Source organism: Mustela nigripes, chromosome 8, assembly GCF_022355385.1.
Source record: "Mustela nigripes isolate SB6536 chromosome 8, MUSNIG.SB6536, whole genome shotgun sequence".
Classification (NCBI taxonomy): domain Eukaryota; kingdom Metazoa; phylum Chordata; class Mammalia; order Carnivora; family Mustelidae; genus Mustela; species Mustela nigripes.
The window spans coordinates 86156788-86176555 of NC_081564.1; the positions used below are offsets into that span (position 1 = coordinate 86156788).

The following is a 19768-nucleotide window of genomic DNA, read 5'->3' on the forward strand; positions in this document are numbered from 1 at the left end:
CCATTCTACCTTGTCACATCTCAACTACCAAACCTCTAGAAATGGCAATAAACAGTTAATAAATAATAATATATTAGTTAATATATGTAAGTAACATATGTAGATGGACATCTAGATTATCTCTTGCACTCAAAAGTGTACATCATTACAATAGGAAGGTGTTTGGTTTTCTATTGACGACTAACAAAGTACCACAACCTTACTGGCTTAATACAACACCCACTTACATCTCAGTTAAGTAAGTCAGAAGTCTGGGTTGAGTAGGTTCTCTCCTTAGGGTTTCACAAGGCCAACATCAGGGAGGCAGCAGGATTGGGACTCAACTGCAACATGAGGGTCCCTTTCAAGCTCATTCAAGTTGTTAGAGCTCAGTCTCTGGGACTATAAGGACTGAGGCTCCTCCTTTTTTCCTGGCTCTCAACTGGGTGACATTCTCAGTTCCCAAAGCCCACCCACCCTACTCTGCCTTCTCTATAACTGGTCAGCGTGCTTCTTTAAGGTAGCAGGAATATTCATTACAGCTTAGAATTACTCTGACTTCTTCCATCCCTGACCTTTCCAACTTCTTTTAAAAGAGCTTAAAGACTATTATCAATATTTTTTTGTTTAGAGTCCAACCCACCAGGATAGTCTCCCTTTTGATTAATTCAGAATCAACTTATGCAAAATCCTTTTTGTCACAAAATAGAACATGACATCCCATGATACAGATTCTTCCTGCACACAAGGGGAGGGTTATATACAAGGCCTGAATAGCAGGAGGTGGAAATACTGGGGTCATCACAAAATTCTGCCCATCACAGCCCACCCACGGACTCCCAGGGCTTCTCTTCCCTCATGGATGCAAAACAGATTCTCCCCTTTTGAAGGTTCCCACGAGTGACATCACAATGCAGCACTCACTCAAAGTCCCAAACCTCATGTCCAAACCATCTAACTGTGGCGCCGAAGAGGCTGCTGGGCCGTCCTTGAACTGCAGCCCCTGGGGTCCTTTTCCCTCCGCCCAGAGACCCAGGGAACCCAAGAGACAAGCCACCTACCTTAACACCCCAAACACAATGGTGGCAGAGGCACAGCGTAATGGACATGGAGATTCTGGCTGGAAACAGGGGGAAGGGAGAGTAAATGGTAATAGTTTTGAAGTTCGGCAGGGTGAATGCTGGATGGCGCTGGACTATGTTTCCGGTCCTGGGAAAAGCCCTCTGATGGTTTGGGCTTCACCTTCCAGGCTCTTGGTGCTTCTTTTGGAGTCATTCTTCCTTTCTTTGAAAGTTGCCACATGTTGGCAGTTATTAAGCAGTTTTAGCTGGCAACTTCCTGCCACAAGAATTTAGGGGATCTAATGATACCTTCTCCTCGGTACTCTACTCCTTTCAGTCCAAACTGCAAGTGTTTCCGCTAGAGTGATTTCCTCAAGAACCCCAAGGCCCTTGCTTGAAACTCACTGTGTTGTGTCCTCAAATACTCACCCAAACTCTTTCTGAGACGATCCTGCATCTCTCCTTGTCTCCTGCTGACGTGACAGGGGTCATGGCCTTTGTCCTCCTGGATGCCCTCTGGTTTGACTGAAAGATCCATGAGGCACACCTTTCATCTCTGGAAAGGGCCCTTCTGTTACGGACACTGTGCTGTTCTGATTCTGGTCGTTTAGCAAAGGCTCTACAGTCACGCGTCCCACCTCAACTCTCTGCCGGCATTCAGCATTTATTCTGATTTTTAACACCTCTGCCACCCAGAGAAGCTGACAAGTTTCAAAATCACTGGGTCCTAATTGCTTTTTGCTTAAGGGTTCTCCCCTCCATGGGTCCCCCTCCCCTCACAAGCTTCTGCCAGCAACAAGAGAAACCAGGCTATTCCTTCAATGCTCTCCGCGGTGATTTGCTTTGCTGCATGGTCACTGTTAGTCACTCACCAGGTGGCCTGCTGCATGTCTGCAGGACACAGTTTCATTGAGCTTTCTTGCCACTGCCAAACAAAGACTTCCCAGCCTCCAGTTTCTAACAACATACCCCTCCTCCCACTTCTGTCCCTGGCAGCCCTCTGAGTCCAGATTTACTGTGTCCATCTAATTTCGGCTTTTTCTGTCATGCTCCTCAAAATTTAACCAACCCTTGACGCCTACCTAACCCAAGGCTGCTCCACATCTTGGGTATCTGTTATGGCAACAGCTCTCTTTCAGCACCAAATTCAGAGCTTCACTTCTGCCTTGTAACAAACCACCACAAGTTTAGGATTTTAAAACAATACCCATTTATAACCACACAATGTCAGAAGCCTAGACACTGGGCCCTCTGATAGGGTCTCATAAGGCGCAAACAAGGTGTTGGCTGGGGCTGTGGTTTGCACCTGGGTCCGGGGTTCTCTCACTAGCGCGCTCAGTCGGGTGGCAGGATTCACTTCCTTGCTGTCCTAGGACTGAGGTTCCCATTTGCTTGTGAGCTGGTGGCCAGAGATGCTCTGAGCTCCCTAAGTCAGTTCACAACGTACCTGTCTACACTCTTTCTGGAGGTCAGCAGCTGAGGCTTCACTTTATGTCAGAGAGCTCACATGAGCACTCAGGTCCGCCCAAGGTAATCTCGCTATTAATGAACTCAGTGTCAATTGATTAAGGGATGTAGTTACATCTGCAAAATAACTTTTGCCACAGAATGCAAATGAATCAGTGAATGATATCCCAAGGTTCTCATGGGTTCTACCTACTTCAAGAGGAAAGAGATGTGAGTGACTTCCATACCCAGAGGTGGGATCTTTTGGTTCATTTCAAAATTCTGCCTTCCATGGAATCCTTCAACTTAAAAGTTGTGTTTTTGTTTGTTTGTTTGTTTGTTTGTTTTGTTTTTTAAGATTTTATTTATTTGACAGAGAGCAAGAGATCACAGGTATGCAGAGAGGCAGGCAAGAGGGAGGGGGAAACAGGCTTCCAGGACCCTGAGATCATGACCTGAGCCAAGGCAGAGGCTCAACCCACTGAGCAACTCAGGCACCCGTCAAATCAGTTTTCCTTGGAATTTAGATGCTACTGTATGTATGTCTTCATTGTAAATAAACCTATCGTTTATATTTGATACAATCTTTGTCACAAAATAATACAAAACTAAATAAATTATGTCATTTTGGCAAATTATTTTATTTTATTTTATTTAAAGATTTTATGTATTTGACAGAGAGAGATAGGCAGAGAGGCAGGCAGAGAGAGAGAGGAGGAAGCAGGCTCCCTGCTGAGCAGAGAGCCCGATATGGGGCTCGATCCCAGGACCCTAAGATCATGACCGGAGCCGAAGGCAGAGGCTTAACCCACTGAACCACCCAGGCGCCCCAGCAAATTATTTTAAACAACATGCTACAACCTGAAAACGGACAATTTGTTTTTCACCTCTTTCTACTTGTCTGTTTTTAACAAAAATACGTTATTCATTAATCAAGTATTAAGTGACTAAGATTTTATTGTGCAAAACCTCTCATGAAAGAAGAGTGACAGAGGTGGAGCTTCAGGATTACTTACGTCGTTCCTCCCTTCCAGTCACTGCAAATTTATGTTACACAGAAAGTCTCAAAAAGTTTGGCAGGCAGCTCAATTTGAGCACATTTCAATAATATTTCCCCTATGTGTATTTATACAAGTCCATTATAATTGGTTACGAATTTTCATATATTAAGTATGTTTAATATTGAAATTATACTAACAATAATTAAATTTCTAAAAAAAACTGAGTGATTCTTGAGAGCAAAATCGATGACTTATAAAAAGTGATTTGGGGCTCCTCGTGGCAGGTCAGTTAAGCAACTGACTGTTGATTTTAGCTCAGGCCATGATCTCATAATCATGGAATGGATCCCCACATCAGACTCCATGCCCAGAAGGGGTCTGCTTGAGATTCTCTCCCCACTCTCTCTCTACTATCCCTTCTCTGGAATTTATTCAGATACAAATGCAAAAATAGGATGATTGAAAGTATATTTCTATTTGCATTAGTCTCCAGATTAGTATGTTCCAGAGTAGAAGTCCCTTGTTATAATTTTACATGCATCTAATCTTGTAGGTCATATGGAAGTGGTATATGGTATGATCATAGCATGTTCGTATGACATGTAGACCTCAGGTCCAGCAGATAGGACCAGAGGATCAAAGCTCCCTTTGTAAACATATAAACCAGTGCAGACATATCTGTGCTATATGGGTGATGTGTAAGTGCTATCTATTGTTATTGCCACCTTTATTATGATCATCTTTAGAAAATGGGAGCTCTGTCATTCCTTACAAGGGACAAAGGTATCCTAAGCTAATGAGCTTAGCACCTTCGGAATCTGGTCTTCAGTCCTTGCCACAGTAGTGTTCAGTCACTAAGCATGGAGTTGAGGGTGTGCTGGGAAATTCAGTTAAGTTCCTGGATCTTTTCTTATTCTGTTTCACTTCACAAAATGCTTGGGATTGAAATAGATGGACCCTAAGCTGTCCTTTAACACCTAAAAATATAACAAACATAAAGCATAATCAGATCTCTACATACACAGAATGAACTAACAGGGAGGTGGGTGGGCACTGGGAAAAATGGGCGAAGAGGGTGGGAGATACACGTGTCCAGTTATGGAATGAGTAAATCGTGGGAATAAGAGGCACAGCACAAGGATTACAGTCAATGACACTGTCACAAGGATGGCATGGGACAGTCGGGAGCTACCCTTGTGCTGAACGCAGCATCGTGTATAAATCTGTCAAATCACTAAGTTGTACACCTGAAACTCATGAAACATGGGGTATCAATTACAGTAAAAAAAAAATACATCATATGGTCCCAAGACCTTTGACAGATATTAGAATATTGTTGAATGTGCTATGAGCACTTTTGAACACTGCGCTGGGGAATACTACCTTATAAATGTTGAGAGCCAAGAAAAACAGCAAGGAGCCAAGAAAAACTCATTATTTGACTATGGCAAAGCTGGTCGTTGCTTTCGTGATTCTAATCTTTACTCCATACGTGTGCAGGTGTGTATGGAGTAAAATTAAAGAAATATATTAAATATGAATATTAATGTGTATTATGTAATTATATATTGTTATATTATCTATAAGCTATATATGTATATGATCTATATTATATAAACTTTATACCTATCATCATCAAGAAAAACAAAAATGTAATGCAACGTACTCTCCTAGGCACTAATATTGAATAAAACAATACCATTTGTGGAACTTGAAACTCTCTAAATAGAATTCCTTTGTTTCCTCATTAAGAGCCTTTAAAATGACATAACCACTCATTTCTGAGTAGTAGCACTAATTGAAGTTCTGTTCTTGTTGTTTTGGAATTATCATCTCGTATCTGGAATATTTTGATTTCAATACAGATAGACTTAGTCCATCCCCACATCCTTCATCACACGATGGCTTTGATTTTAGGCATATGCTATGGTAGATTCCACCCAGTTTTAGCTGCCCAAAAAAGCAAGAAAAAGCAGAATATTCAAATGCTGCATAGGCAACATGACGCAGAGGATAAATTTGTTCTAATCGAAGCTTGTTGTAAAGTGATGAGATAATCACAGAGAAAGCCTCGTAATACTCACCATTGAAATGAAAGTGATAACCCACCCCTTGTGCCGGAATATAAAGGATTGGTGTGCTTTCCTCCCACAGACGAAGAAGGCCAAGCTTTTTTCTGAATTCAACATTGAAATGTCCACCCACTTGAAGGACTTCTGGAGATCATTTACGTACACGCACAAAAACTCTATTTTTTAGCTCAGATAGAAATACTTCTAATGGCATTTGCACCGTATGATATAATTCACCATTTCTTGCATAAGCAGAATTCTAAATACTCACAGAACTCAGTCACTGTTAGAGTTGAACGGGACCTTCAAGGTTTACCAGTCCTTTCCCTACTAAACACGGACATTCCCCCTCCCCCATTCATGTAACATGATGATCCATTTTCCGACCAATCACTCTCCAGCCAGAGCCCATATCCTCCATGGGAATCCATTCAGTTTTGGAGCATTCCTATGAGCTAGACATGTTTTTCCTGAATTTCACTTAGATGTTTCCCTACAATCTAGCAAACAAATCTCAGCTCTCATTCATTAATCCATCCAACCAACGTAAGTCCATGGTAGTTATCACATTTCAAACAACAACAAAATCTCTAAGATAAACACTTCTCCTCCTTTGACCTGGTCTCATGTTTCCAGTGGCTCCTGAATCCAGCTCAGCCTCTTCTAAGTGATTACTCTCCTTCTCATTCACAAAACCCAGAAAAGAACAGATTATGTCATCAGCAATCTTCCCACGAGACAATCTCCTTTGAGTTGTTTGTTTCAGTTTCCTTAATATAAGCTAATACTGCTAAGCTATTTTTCGTCCATTATTATTATTTTTTAAGTATTGGCTCAAAATGAATTTGAATGAAATACAACTTCAGGAAGTCCTAGGAGTTAGGGTTCTTTTATACTACTGTTGTTTTAGTCAATATTTGAAAGATAAAGATGTATAATTTCATTTTCCCCCTATTACCTTTCATGTTACAGTTTTGATAAAAACTGAAGACTTTTGTGATATTGTTTAAAAATCTGATAATATTCTCCAACATATAAGCTAACCCTTCTATATGTGTATCATTTAAATTAAAGAGGAGTTCTCAATGTATTATCATGCAAGACTGAAAAGGATACTGAATAAGCACCTTTAACCTCTCACCAAAGGCAAGAGCTATCGTCCACTGTGGAGTCATCATCAGTGAGATTAAATGTGCAATCTTGTAGCCGGAATTTTTTCCTACTCTAGTCAAGAAAATGACAAGTTTGTTTTTTGTTTTTGTTGTTTGTTTGTTTGTTTGTTTTTGACCCAATACCTTGTTGAAATCAAGATGCACTACCTCTAACCTTTTGATCAACCACTGAAATGAGGACGTGATGGGAACATGTTGCTTAAATCTGCGATAACGTTGGGCAAGATAATTCGTTCCATGATGGTATCAAGATTTAGAGTGCTTCTGGTGTCCTAGAACTCTCCAACTGGGTAATTAGAGAGGAATTTCATTATATAAAAGAATTGTCCAGTGTATTTAATATTTATGAACTGAAAAAAATATTGCATGTTGTGCCTATCACTCAGAAATCCTTGAGGTTTCAGAAGCATTTTTTTTCTATTTAATAAATAGATTGTTTCAAAATACAAAGTGCTGATTTCTTAAAGATGAAGTTTTCAGGATTTTTTTTTCATTTGTATAAAATTATTAAACATGAGTTATTCAGGGTTTCTAAAGAACATTCCAAATATATCTATTAATATGACTCATTATTTGTTAGAACATAATTTTCTAAAATCGCTGTGCTTTGCACATAACTCTGGATATCACCCATTGTGCCATTTTCAATATTTTCTGAAACCTTTTCTGCTTACTCTCTTCCCAAACAATTCTCCCTCTTTGCCTGCGTTAATGGGAACTCTATTCTCTCGGACCTACTTGCAGTACGTGGGACTACAGGAGGAGCTCACTGAAGAGAAGCTACCAGATACTTTTGCGCAGGTTTTTAAGATTTAAACTCAAACTTCATCAGAAGCTGTGCAAGTTCCATACACTTCGTAAGAGCTAAAGCAAAGAGAAATAAAACTGTCATTTCCCGGTTGAACGCTGAGCTGTCTTAAGCAAGGCTGCGATGCCTGTGCAGAAACAGGTCACCAAAAAGTGATCTGTAACTCTCTCCTGTCTCTGGGCCCAAATGACGGAAAGGGAATCTCGTTAGACGCAGCCTAGTGTGCTCGCACTGCAAGAAGAAACACCGCGAGCCGCGGGCGGGACCTGCAGCCCGGGACCTCCTGAAGGACAAACAGCCAAGTGCAGGGGTTCTTACGTTCTTGGAAGGATGTGAAGAGCATCTGAAATCGGCTGTTCCGACTGCCCTCATCGGCCCACATGCGGATGACGCCAAGACCCGTGCGGAGCATGACGTCATTGGCCACGGTGCTGCAGAACTTGGCCTTCAGATCCCCCACGGAGCTGCTGCCGTCATACACAGCCACAAAGTTCCTTTTGCATTCGTTTGAATTCTGCATCTCATAGTCCAAGAAGCGTAAGTAGATCTGTAACATAACGACAAAGATGCAGTAATTTCCTCAATTCAAAACAGGAAAGTAGTACAGCGAGCACCAGGCTTTCTCTTTAGTCTCACAAGTCAGTCTTGATTGCAATCAATCTTAGGATGTTTCCCTGTGGGGCGGAGGAGGTAAAGATGTACAACTAAGATCAAACCATGCTTAGTATTTTTTTCCAATGTTAGTATCCTTTCTTGACATAGGTAAGTGTATGGAAATAAATAATCTGTATTACTATTAAAGGAAAACAGAAACGGTATCAAAAGATAGTCTCTGATTTCACTTTGTTTAAATAATTTCACAGAACCACACGGTTTCCTTTTTGAAGTAGAGCACATTAAAAAGAATAAAATAAAAGAGAGCTAATCTGTGATTATTCTTGCCACAACATAGAGTCAAACCATTTAGTGAAGTCCACATAAATAAAAATTAAATTAACATTTAATGAGTAGAATTGCCCTATAACCTGCTCTATAGATTATTTTTAAATACTCCCAACTACTCTATACAGTTTTATTGTCCTATTCAGATGATGAAACAGAGACTCAAGTGGTATACACTGGACATCAGACAGGGTCTCTCTAGCTCCCTAGGCTATGAGCCTTCCACAATATAACACTGCTGCGGACATGCTGCTTTATGATCAACAGACTTTATCTGACTCTGTTCCAGTGTGCTTTACAAAATCATAAGCAATTAATTCAGCTCAAGATAGGTTTGAAAAGAAGCCATCGGCCCTTTCAGCCGCTGGTTCAGCATTACCTACAACCTGGCCTCTGACTTTATCCCAGTCCCTGTTCAAGGCACTGAGGAAACGCAGGTGCCCAGAAGAATTAGGCTCAGTGTTGAAAGTATGTGTTCATTAAACCATGACACATGGACACAAAGTCATCCAGACAGAAGTGATATAAAGGAAAAAAAAAATCTCTGTACTATGAGAGGGATATCTGGAATGGTTCTGAAATAAAGAAAGCACCCTTCACAAATATCTACCAAGCCTTTTATGCTTTCTAACATGAAAATCTAGGGTCTACCTCCTCTCAGACACCCTTCTATTATTAATGTACCGTGGGTGTAAACTGAAGACATGTGTTCACCTAAATATCCATCTCTTTCATCTCAACACTCATTTTTGCTTATTTATTCATAAACTATGAACCCCATACAACAAAAATGTATTGGGCTCGTTTTGTCTGCCTTAAACGTAGAAGTTTCAGTATTTCAAATTAAAAGAAAGTTCTCCTTTGCCCCCAACATTCTAACTGAATCAGGCAGTGATACTTGTTAATTTGAACTTCAAAAGAGTTGTTTCCATCTCTGCTGGCAGGTCGGTCTACGATAGTTCAATAGTCTCCCAGCTGGCTTGGATCTGTCCAAGGTTCTAATTCTCCAGTCTACTCCAAAGCCCAGGCCCATCAAAGTTACATTTCTAAGAAACAAATTTAAGAATCATACTACCATCTTTTAACTGGTATTCAAATGGTTATAATTTTAAAATGTTTAAAAACCATGACCAAATTTTTCTTCTCATGTCTGAACATACCATATTTATTTGACAAAATGCCATCCTTTTTGCAGAGGACATTGGTTAAATGTGAGTCACCATTCCTTTTTCTCTGCCTACTAAGCTCTTCCTGGTTTTTCAAGGTCCATTTCAATGGTTACACACGCAGTCCAGAATATCCGTGGCCTCCACTCCCCAGCCATGGCAGAATTAATCTATGCATCCTCTATCCTAAAATATTATTTTGAACTTACTTTAAGCTTTAGTTACAGGTTCTACAAAATTTTTACTACTTTTACTTTCCTAAAAAGCTGGGGCAGTGGCATACATTTTTGCATTTGAGGCATCAAGCCACGTGTTGTACACACTAGGCATTCCATCAGATATTGTGAGGGCATGATTGTGAATGACTGACTGATTGGAGAATTCTATTTTGCTATTGATTTCATTTCTTTATTATCAATCGACTATTGACTGGGCCCGTATATGTCAGAATGTTTAAAGTACTATAAATAATAATTATATGGAATAATTGACATTTTATTATTTGCAGTAGGAAACCAAGTGCAAAAATCCCCCAGACAAGGTGTTTCTTTATAACTCTAAACTGTCAGAGAACCACAAAATAGTACGCTGCAGACTATACAGGAGAGAACAGACTAAAAATAAAGTGTGAGCTCCAAGTCAAGAAATTCTCATATAACCTTGAGGAAGAACAACAGAGAAATAGGAAGAAATGGGCAAAAATTGAGAAACAGTGGAAAGCATTTGAGTTTGATGATGCTTTTCTTGGTGAGGTTTTCATACGAAGGCAATCTGTAACATTATAGTTGGAGCTACTGTAAAGTTTCCAAACACTTTGATGCTAATTTTAACTGCCATTACTACAGACATAAAACATATGCCCTAAGAAAGCCTCTATGTTCCTCATTCCCAGGTTATATTCTACTTCATTTTATCAGAAGTTCAGCTATTACTCACGTAATCCATCTGGGACGCACTCTTCCCAACCATTACTTTCCTGAAAGCTATCCAGGAAATCCCCAAATGTCTCCTTTAAGAAGGCATATGTGAAAATGTTAAACCTTCCAAGTTTTCACTAACTACTGTGTTTTTCAAATTTTCACATGGACTTATGAAAAGGGATTGGGTCTTTCAGATGACCTTTACCAGGAAGCCAGAGCAAAGGAGACAAAACGGCTTGCTCAAGGGATGGAAGCAATCGATGTGGGAGCCTTAAGCAGGAATAAAATACCTAACTTTTGTTTTAAAGCTCTTTTCACTACACTACATCACCTGATCCTGACCTAAAAGTAAACAGATGGAAAGTACTATAAAAATATAAATACTTACAAAATATAGGGATTCTTATTAGGTAATATAAATTTGTTAAATGTAATAAAAATCAAGTATAAATTTATATTCTCAAATACTATGCAATCAACCCAACCTCAAAAGAATTAGCCATCAAAAGAATATGCAATTACAATTGTAAATACACATAATTATCAGCAGGAGGAAAAACTGAGTAGGGTACATGAAAAGGTCCTTTGGAGTTCAAATGTAAAGTAACCCCTCCCTCCAGTGCCATTCCAGAGCTACAAAAACCAAACAGTCTGCCCACAGAAAGAGAAATAAATCATCATTTGACTAATTTAAGGAAGAAAGATATTTGAGAGGCAGATGTTTCCAGGTTGAGTGAGTCAGTGGCCTAAGATGCCTGCCCTCCTATTTTGAGTATCTTACCCTGCCTGAAGAAACCCAGTTTCAAATGCTAATTTATTATTTACATCCCAAACTGACAATAACTTAAGACATTGTGCTAACACGTGATTTCACTCCAATCTCTCGACAACCACAGACACTTGTTATAACCATTTTAAAATGAAAAAGATGACACTGGGAGAAACTAAGTAATTTTCAAAGTGACCCAAGCCCTTAGATGACAGATGAGTACTGAACGGAGATCCACCCGACAGTTTCCTCCTTTGTACCACACTATGCAGACTGATGTATTTTTTTTTTAATAATTCTCACAGATTTATATTCCAGAAAGAAAATTATTGTCTTAAGAAAAACAAACCACAACCAGATAAATGACTAAACCAGCAAAGCCAAACTATTTTGATTTTCCTACAGGGGCAAGGAAACATGTTGACCATCCAGATAAAAATGAGATTCACGGAAAATAAATGTGTCCCACTGAAAGAAAGGGCTGTCTTAAATTTTCTTAAAAAGAAGTTTGTTTCATAGAAGAGCACTGCTATAGTTAGAAAGGCAATTTGCAGATTCAGCCCGTGGTTTCTCATCTGACAGCTCAAGAGAGCATCCACATTTTTCCATAGGAGGCAACTGACTGCTATTCTCACATGAAGTTCAACGACAGTGGTCTAAGCACCTTCTATATTTAAAGGCCATTCTTAGGACACCATTTATAGAGGAAGTGAACAATTAGTCGCTAGATTTTATATATTCACTTCTGAAGCGTTCCATTATTTTTTTAACTTCATTTAAAAAAAAATCATTTCAGGAAAGATACAAAATATGCCACTGGCATATTTTGGTTTACTGGGTGCAGTGATGTCGGTGCAAAAGCCAACTGTCCATAGCCAGAGAAGTGACCAAGCTTCCCCACACTAGCTCTAGGATACATCGTATAAAAGCCTTCCTTAGATTGGGATTTAAATGATATCTGTCCAGCTTAAAACTTGTGCCATAAGATCGCCAAAGGGGAGAATGCCCAATGACATGGGTTTTATTTAAGGTGGAAAACTACAGAACGCTCTTTAGTCTCTCTGCCGAGAAAAAGGGAAAATGATAAACAGAATCATATATAACTCCAGTAAAATGGTCAGATTACAATCTCCTTTCAGTGAATCATTTTGATGCATTCTTCTTTCTAATCAATCACAGGGTTTGAGCTGACAAAATGATTTATTGAATAGGACCGGAGAAGCTTCAGAACACATAAGCAATTTCTAGTAATATCTGTCTTCTAAATCACACTAATATGGAGAGAAGAATCCCTTAAGAAAAGTAAATCTAGGTAACAATTTACTAAGTAATATATTTACAAAAAAAAAAAAAACAAAAAAACATTGAAATACCAACCTTTCAACCTGGTCCTTCCCCTTGTGTTGCAGTGAGATGCAGAAAACAGACATTGTTTGGGGCAATTATTTAAGACTTGCCAGAACAGTTTTCTCCATGAAAATACAAATTAAATACACACCACAGCCTCAGAAATGCTCTCCATGGTTTCAATACTTTCTACTTTAATAAATAAAGCCACATTCTAAAAAATGTGTAGCCCAGAACTTCCCTGTTTACTGTTTGATTTGTGACTGGACATTCCAGGTCTTAGAATTTTAGGTTCGATATCCCATGAATCTGGAGGCTAGCAGCAGCATCCCCTTTATTTGGAGGAGAAAATCACAACATCATATTCTCTGAAGTGTTGAAATGATACCTCCTATAACAAATCCTGATGGGAATATTAAAATGATTTTCTGGCTTGCATAAGCAAGTATCAAAACACGCCATCTCTAAAATCTGATCGTTCAAAACTGAGATTTCAGTTCAAAACACAGTGAGTCATGAGCTGTTCCTTGGTGGTTATCTAGCCAGTTAAAATCTCCATTTTGTCGACTTAATTTTCATTTTCACTTTTGGAGATGATAAAGGAAGGCTCGGTGTTTAGAGCCCCGGGACTCATCACTGTGATCAAGCACAGCCGCTACTCTTCATCTGCTGCTAGTTTTCTCCGGGCCGGTGACAAGCTCCCAGAGATAGAGTAGCTTTAAACAAGACCCATTCAGTTTCCCTGAGTTCTGTAGGGCAAGTGACTGGGGGCTGCACTGTGTTCTCTGCTAAGGGCATAGGAAGTTGAAAAACCCAGCAGCTTGCCATTCTGGTATCAAGGTCCCTGTTTCCTTGATGCCCATGTACCAGGGCTCACGTTTAGCTCCTAGAAAACATTTTTAGTTACTCTGACTCCCCCTTTTGCCTACAGCCAGAGAAAATTCAGCTTGTAATGGGCTCATGTAATTAGAATAGGCTCACCTAGATAAACTGTCTTTTAACTGACCCAGAGCCAACGGACTGGTAACCTTTATTGCATCAGCAAAATCCCTTTTGCCAGATAATTTAACATAATCAGGTATGTAATATTTTATATTCACAGTCACTGATTGGGCTAGAAATCTTGGGTGTCATCTTTAAGATTCCACCTACAATTAAGTTCATCATATAATTTACCTTAAAACAACTTCACTATAAAATATTGACTTACTATGTTTGTCAAGTTTAATGCTAATTTTATTCAAAACATTTTTGACTGGAGTAACAACACATTAAAAATTAATGTGAAGTTTGAAATGATGGGTAATTATTAAAAGCTAGAGTTTTATTGTCCCAACACCTTAATCATTAAGTTAATCATCTTCATTTGTGTACTTTTCTAAGTCTTGGATTTATCTCTTTTTCTATCTTAACAAATTTGACAATTCCCTCAAATAGTGTGGTTTGGTGACACAACATTGGACTGCGAGTCAGGAGACTGAAATCTTGCCTTAGCTCTGTACCAAGAGACCAAATACTTGGGCAGTCACTTACCACACACTCACCAAGTTTTAGTCTTGAGGGGAGTTTAATATTATCTATGCTAAAGAACTACCTTGCTTTTAAATTATTATACCAAATATTTGCCAAACTTTATTTAGATTCCTCCTTATGGAATATCATTCGGTTTTTGAGCAGCTCCATTATTAAAACTAAAGACAAACCTTCTTTATATCAAACCAAAAGCTATATAGTTCCAGTTTCAAGCATTCAAATAAATTATAGTACTTGAAATCATGCAGAATAACGCTTATCCTCTTGTTCTCCATCATATGAGAGTCCTTCAAATGTCTGAAGATTGCCACCATGTCCATTTTTCTAGATACACATCAGTTTGTTTTGTATTACATGAGTTTTAACTGAATGACAGATGTTTCACTCGGTGCTGAGTATCTAGAGATACATTAAGCTGCAGCCTTCAGGGAATTGACATTCAAATAGTTACCATGATATGATCACCCAACATTGTTTTCTGTCGGTTCTCTTCTGTACCAGGTCCAGGACAAGATACCATAACACCCTTCCACCATCCTTGCTCTAGAGTCTACACAAAGAGATCTCTATATTCCATTATTAGCCCATATAAGACTTGATGATCATGTCTCAGCTTATTTATCTGTTAAATGAGTTAATCAGGAGCAGAATCCCAACGTTCTTTCTGGGTCTAGCATGCCAAATTCTAAGAAATCTGGACTAATCACATTCTAATTAAATGTGTATGACTATTTTCTATTTGTCAAAAGTCTGAGAAGCAATATAGCCTTGATATAAATTTTAATAAAACCTGGGAAACTATTTAGCACTTGCATTGTGGAGTATGTTTCAATTTCCCAGTTATCATTCAAATATTCACCACCAGCCCCTTCAAGTTTAATTCGGGCTTTGATAGTCTATCCTCATAAGCTGTTAGGAACGCCACAAAAATAGAAAGCCCACATAGGCAGTCATATCCAGTTCTTGCTTTTCTCCACAGTTATTCAAAGCCACTTCCTATCTTCTAACCTTTAATTTAACGGAGAAACCTGTCACAATAGAGTCATCTTTGTCCAGCTCTGCAGGCGGCTTCCCCTTTGGGTCACAGAATGCCAAATTCTGTAACAGACAGGTACACCGGGTATTGTTGCTCTGGAATTGTACAAAAGACAGCCTATTTACCAGCTGGAAAAAAAAAAAAAAACGACGTGTGTTTACGCTCCCATCAAAGCCCTCTCTTTAACACTGCCGTGACAAAGATGCTCCTTACAGCAATGAGGAGGGGCTCAAATGTTTCCAGCTGGAGAACTTTTTTTTTCATTTTTCATTCATAGAGTTTGAGAAAAATGAATAGCACTTGCATGTGAACCCACAGATTACATAAGAGAGAATAACACACTGCAATCTAGCTCCTTTATAATCCAGCGAGTGCGTTGGCTTTTGTGTCAGGAACAGTCTTTGATTTTTTTTTTTTTTTTTAATGGAGGAATCACTGGGTCTTTCTTGATAATACAATATAAGTTTTCAAAGATTTGCACAGATGCAAAGAGGCCCACCAGGGGCAAAGCGGGAAGAGGGAGCGTGGCTCTGAACGTCTGTGATGGCGATGTCGGGGCAAAGCGGGCGGCACTTATAAATCGTATGCAGACCCAGAGACAGATTCCTGGGAAAATCAAGTGAAGAAAACCAACCTACTTCCTGAAATGCCAGCCTCCCCAAAGATGCCTCTATCCCTCCCCACATCCTGAATATCGAGCCACCAAATTCTCCTCTGTTGATCTTGAATCTTTCTTCGGCCTGTCTACCGTCATCCGCTAGCCTCAACCATGGGGCTCACTGCGGTATCTTCCTCCTGAGTGTTCTGCTTGCAGTGTTCATGCCTCTGTCCCTGCTTCCCAGGGAAAAGCTCTTTTTCCAGAGTGCAGATCGGACCAAATCGGTTTCCTGCTTCATGCTTATCTGTGTATCACTAAAGCTACCGGAATGAATCCAGGTTCTTTACAGCCCTTGGGCTCAAAGACTCACCATCGACCTCCATACTTTTATTCATCTCCATGCTTCTTTTATTTGGTCACATTCAATTACCTAACTCCTAATTGTCTGCTGATTCTATGGCCCCAATGCTCTCCCGTCTACCTGGAGAGCGCTTCCCTAATCTACCTGACACAAAGCTGTTTCTTACTGAGAATCAGTGGACACCCTGGCTGAATTTGATTCCACATTTGACTTACCTCTGCAGGTGTATGTGACTTCCCCCTCTCTCTACTACACCTTAGGGACACCTCAATTCTCATGGCTCATTCCTTGGGTTATTTGGTTACACATTTGTCTAAGAATTAAACAGGAAGAGGGCAGGGGCTGGCATGCTTTCTTCTTCTCTCCAACATGATGCTCGAGACTTTACAGAGCCACTAAATCTATTAACTAAATAACAAACTGTTTCAACCTCAGTAAAGTCAACGACAAACCTAATAAATCAATAAGACTTAGTTGAAACTCTATAACTGAGGAATGGCAATACAGGAAGGGAGACTGGCAAATAATCAACAGTCCCCACTGAAGATAGTGACTGACACAGTCACCATCCCCAGTATTCCTTAAAATTTCAATAAGAGGATAAATATGGTTGTTCTAAGGAAGTAGTTCCAAAATAGTGGTTTGAGTCTGAATCTGACCCATAATGTATTTCGTTTAATAGCATGTAAATTTACAATTTAAAAAACGTATTGCAGTATTTAAAAGTCAAGGTGATAACATAAATTGCTGACTTCCCTGTCATGAGAACATTGGAGGGCCTGATAATGTCAGACCAAAATGTTCTCATAACGACAATAAAAAGTAGCTTAAGAGGCAGTGAAATCCAGGCTGACCTCTTTGCTTGGGCCAGGCTCTCCCAGGTCCTGTTCGCCACTGTCCCCCAGCCTTATCACAAGATATTCTATATGCTAGAGATATGGGGTATTTGCAAGGCCTGGACAATTTCTTCCAAAGATTCGATATTAGGTTGAAAAGCGAGCAAAATACAAATACTGACAATACAGGCATAAATGTGATTATACTTAGACCCACAGCTTAGGTATAGAATTTCAATCCATTTTCCAGAGAGGAAGGGGTGTCACCTTAGGGTCTCTTGTCCAGGTGATCTTTTCAAAGCACCTTCTCCGTTTTATTTATGGCATCAAAAATTTCCTTGGATGGGGTAAGACAAGTTGCATTTCAAACTAAAATAAAACGAAAGCTTACGATTGCACTCTGAAACTCACGAAGCATGTCCAGTTGGTTCAAAGCAATGCGTGCTCCACATACTTCCCAAGCTGACTGTCTAATGTTTTCACCTTCAGACTGACCTTGGATCGTGGAGGTGCCCGGATGTACCACTTGCAATCCACAGCCTCACTAGCAGAAGCTTTGCCTTCTTTCATAATTTGTACAGATTCCACAATTCCTTCAGGACCGCCCGTCTCAAACTCACATGCTAAATAATGAAATGCCAAACAAACACAGAAAAATGGAGCTTGAATAATAAACCAAAAGTATATTTCAGAGCAGAAAACAAAGACCTTTGAACATTATCGAGTATCTATTTTACCGACCTGGTAATGGTTTCAAAACTCCAAGGTCCTTAAAGTCAGGATCTTAAAAATTGAGAAAAAGATAATTAGTCTTATTCTGCATTTATTCCTTAAAATGATGGTGCGTAATATACCATTAAATTATTCAAGAATCTGCCAAAAAATATATTAAGAGAACTTAAGTGGATAAACAAAATGCATGATAATGTTATGACTGAAATGTTAATTTATAAAACAGAATTTTATCACAGCATTTTTATCACCACACAAGAAGCCATTTTTAAAAACCTTCCAATGCCATTCATCATCTAGGCATCAAGTAAAAATATTATTCATTACCTCTAAATCCATAATCAGACACCAGACGGTTTTTAAAATGTATCCATAGGTAAGACAAGCTATGAGTAAACTTCCATCTATGACACATATAATCATTTGTTTGGATTTAACAGATTTTGCAAGTTGTTGAAACACAATTTTCTTTGCCACTGAAATACTGGAAGTGCAAATTTCATCTGTGAAACCGAGGGCCTCCGTCCTGCAGCAGAATGCACTATCCTATTTCCAGAAGACATTTTTCCTTAATTTTTTAGTGCATGCGAGCTTCCAAAGTGTTCCTCAGTATACACTGGATCCTCTCAAAGACAGCTCCCTCTCTGGCTTTCCCCTCACCCCATCCCAGGTCCACGTATGTGTCCTCTGCTCATGTACTTGGAGGAAGTTTGACTTATCATGATCCTCAGAAGCATCCCAGGTGTTAAAAGCCATCATGGTAGGCTTGCTTCCATTCCCTAAAATTGATTTTGAGATAGGTATGCAACCAGTGAAATGTAATGGTAAGCAGAAAACAAAGACCTTTGTCTTTTGAAGGACTTTTGAGAAAGTTTTCTTCAGTAATAAGAAGAAACAAGGCATATAGTTTTCTGGCTTCCTCTGTGATCCGGCTTGTATGGGGTCCCTTTGGGATCATGCACAGTGGTCAGCTTATGATGTTGGCAGGCACTAACGTGAGGAGATGCTAACTCTCTGGAGAACGCAAATCCTTACGGACATCACTGGGGCACTGTATTCAACTACCCTGTAGTCACACATCCCTCCCCCTTTTGCTTTTTGAAACAATGTATGTCCTTATAATTTCAGTTACTTTGAATTGGATTTTCTTTTCCTTAAGGATAAAGGCATTAAAGGCTACAAAAATTTTTCTTGGAGACACATGGCATCCAATTTAAAAGAAGACTGTGAAATTTAATTTCTTTATACTATTAAGGTATTGGCCATAAATTAAAAATCTTACAAAGTTAAAAATATGTTGAGAGACACTGCGCGACAGGAGTCTAGGGCTGAAATATGAAAGGGCAGCACTCTCAGGAGGCAATAATTTCTGGACATCAAGACTGTGTGTGCATAGATGCGATGTGCATCTAGGGATGCTCCTTTCTATGTCCGTGTGCTTGGAGATGCCAAGCCCGTGACTTCCAGTGACTGTATCGCTGTACTTATTTTCATTACAGCTTTTTCCCCCTTATTTTCTTAAGCAATAATACATACTGATATATGGAAACTGAAAGGCCTGGCTTAAGGCCACCATTCAGTCAGGTCCACTACCCAGGTTCACTTTATCATAGAACACAATTGCAATGCGGGAATATATTTTGAATTGAGATATAAACTCCTTTGTAGAATTATTTTGAAGACATTTCTTTTACCTTTCAGAAGGAAGGAAGGAAGGGATGGGGGTGGGGAGGAAGGAAGGAAGGAAGGAAGGAAGGAAAGACGGAAGGAAAGAAAAGGTAGAGAGTGAGGGAAGGCGGCAGGAAGAAGCAACTGTGTGCAACTTCCCTGGAAGATGAAGAGAGGAGGGCCACATCGTTCATTTGGATCAGGAGATCCCCAAGTGGATTTTTTTTTGCCTTTATCTAAATTAATGGATATTTGGTTATTCTTAAATATATATATATATATATACATATATATATATATATACAGTATATATATCATATA

The 19768-nt window shown here is 39.4% G+C and overlaps 1 protein-coding gene across 1 annotated transcript in view; it reads right to left on the reverse strand.

Moving 5' to 3' along the window:
* The window catches only part of NETO1 (neuropilin and tolloid like 1), a 107989-nt gene that overhangs the window by 26132 nt on the left and 62089 nt on the right, over positions 1-19768 (reverse strand). Inside the window, exons 5-7 of the mRNA XM_059410096.1 lie at positions 17789-17830; positions 17543-17670; positions 7858-8086 (exon numbers count right to left, since the gene is read on the reverse strand). Of these exons, the coding sequence (XP_059266079.1) occupies positions 7858-8086; positions 17543-17670; positions 17789-17830 (399 nt within the window). The remainder of the gene's footprint in view (positions 1-7857; positions 8087-17542; positions 17671-17788; positions 17831-19768) is intronic.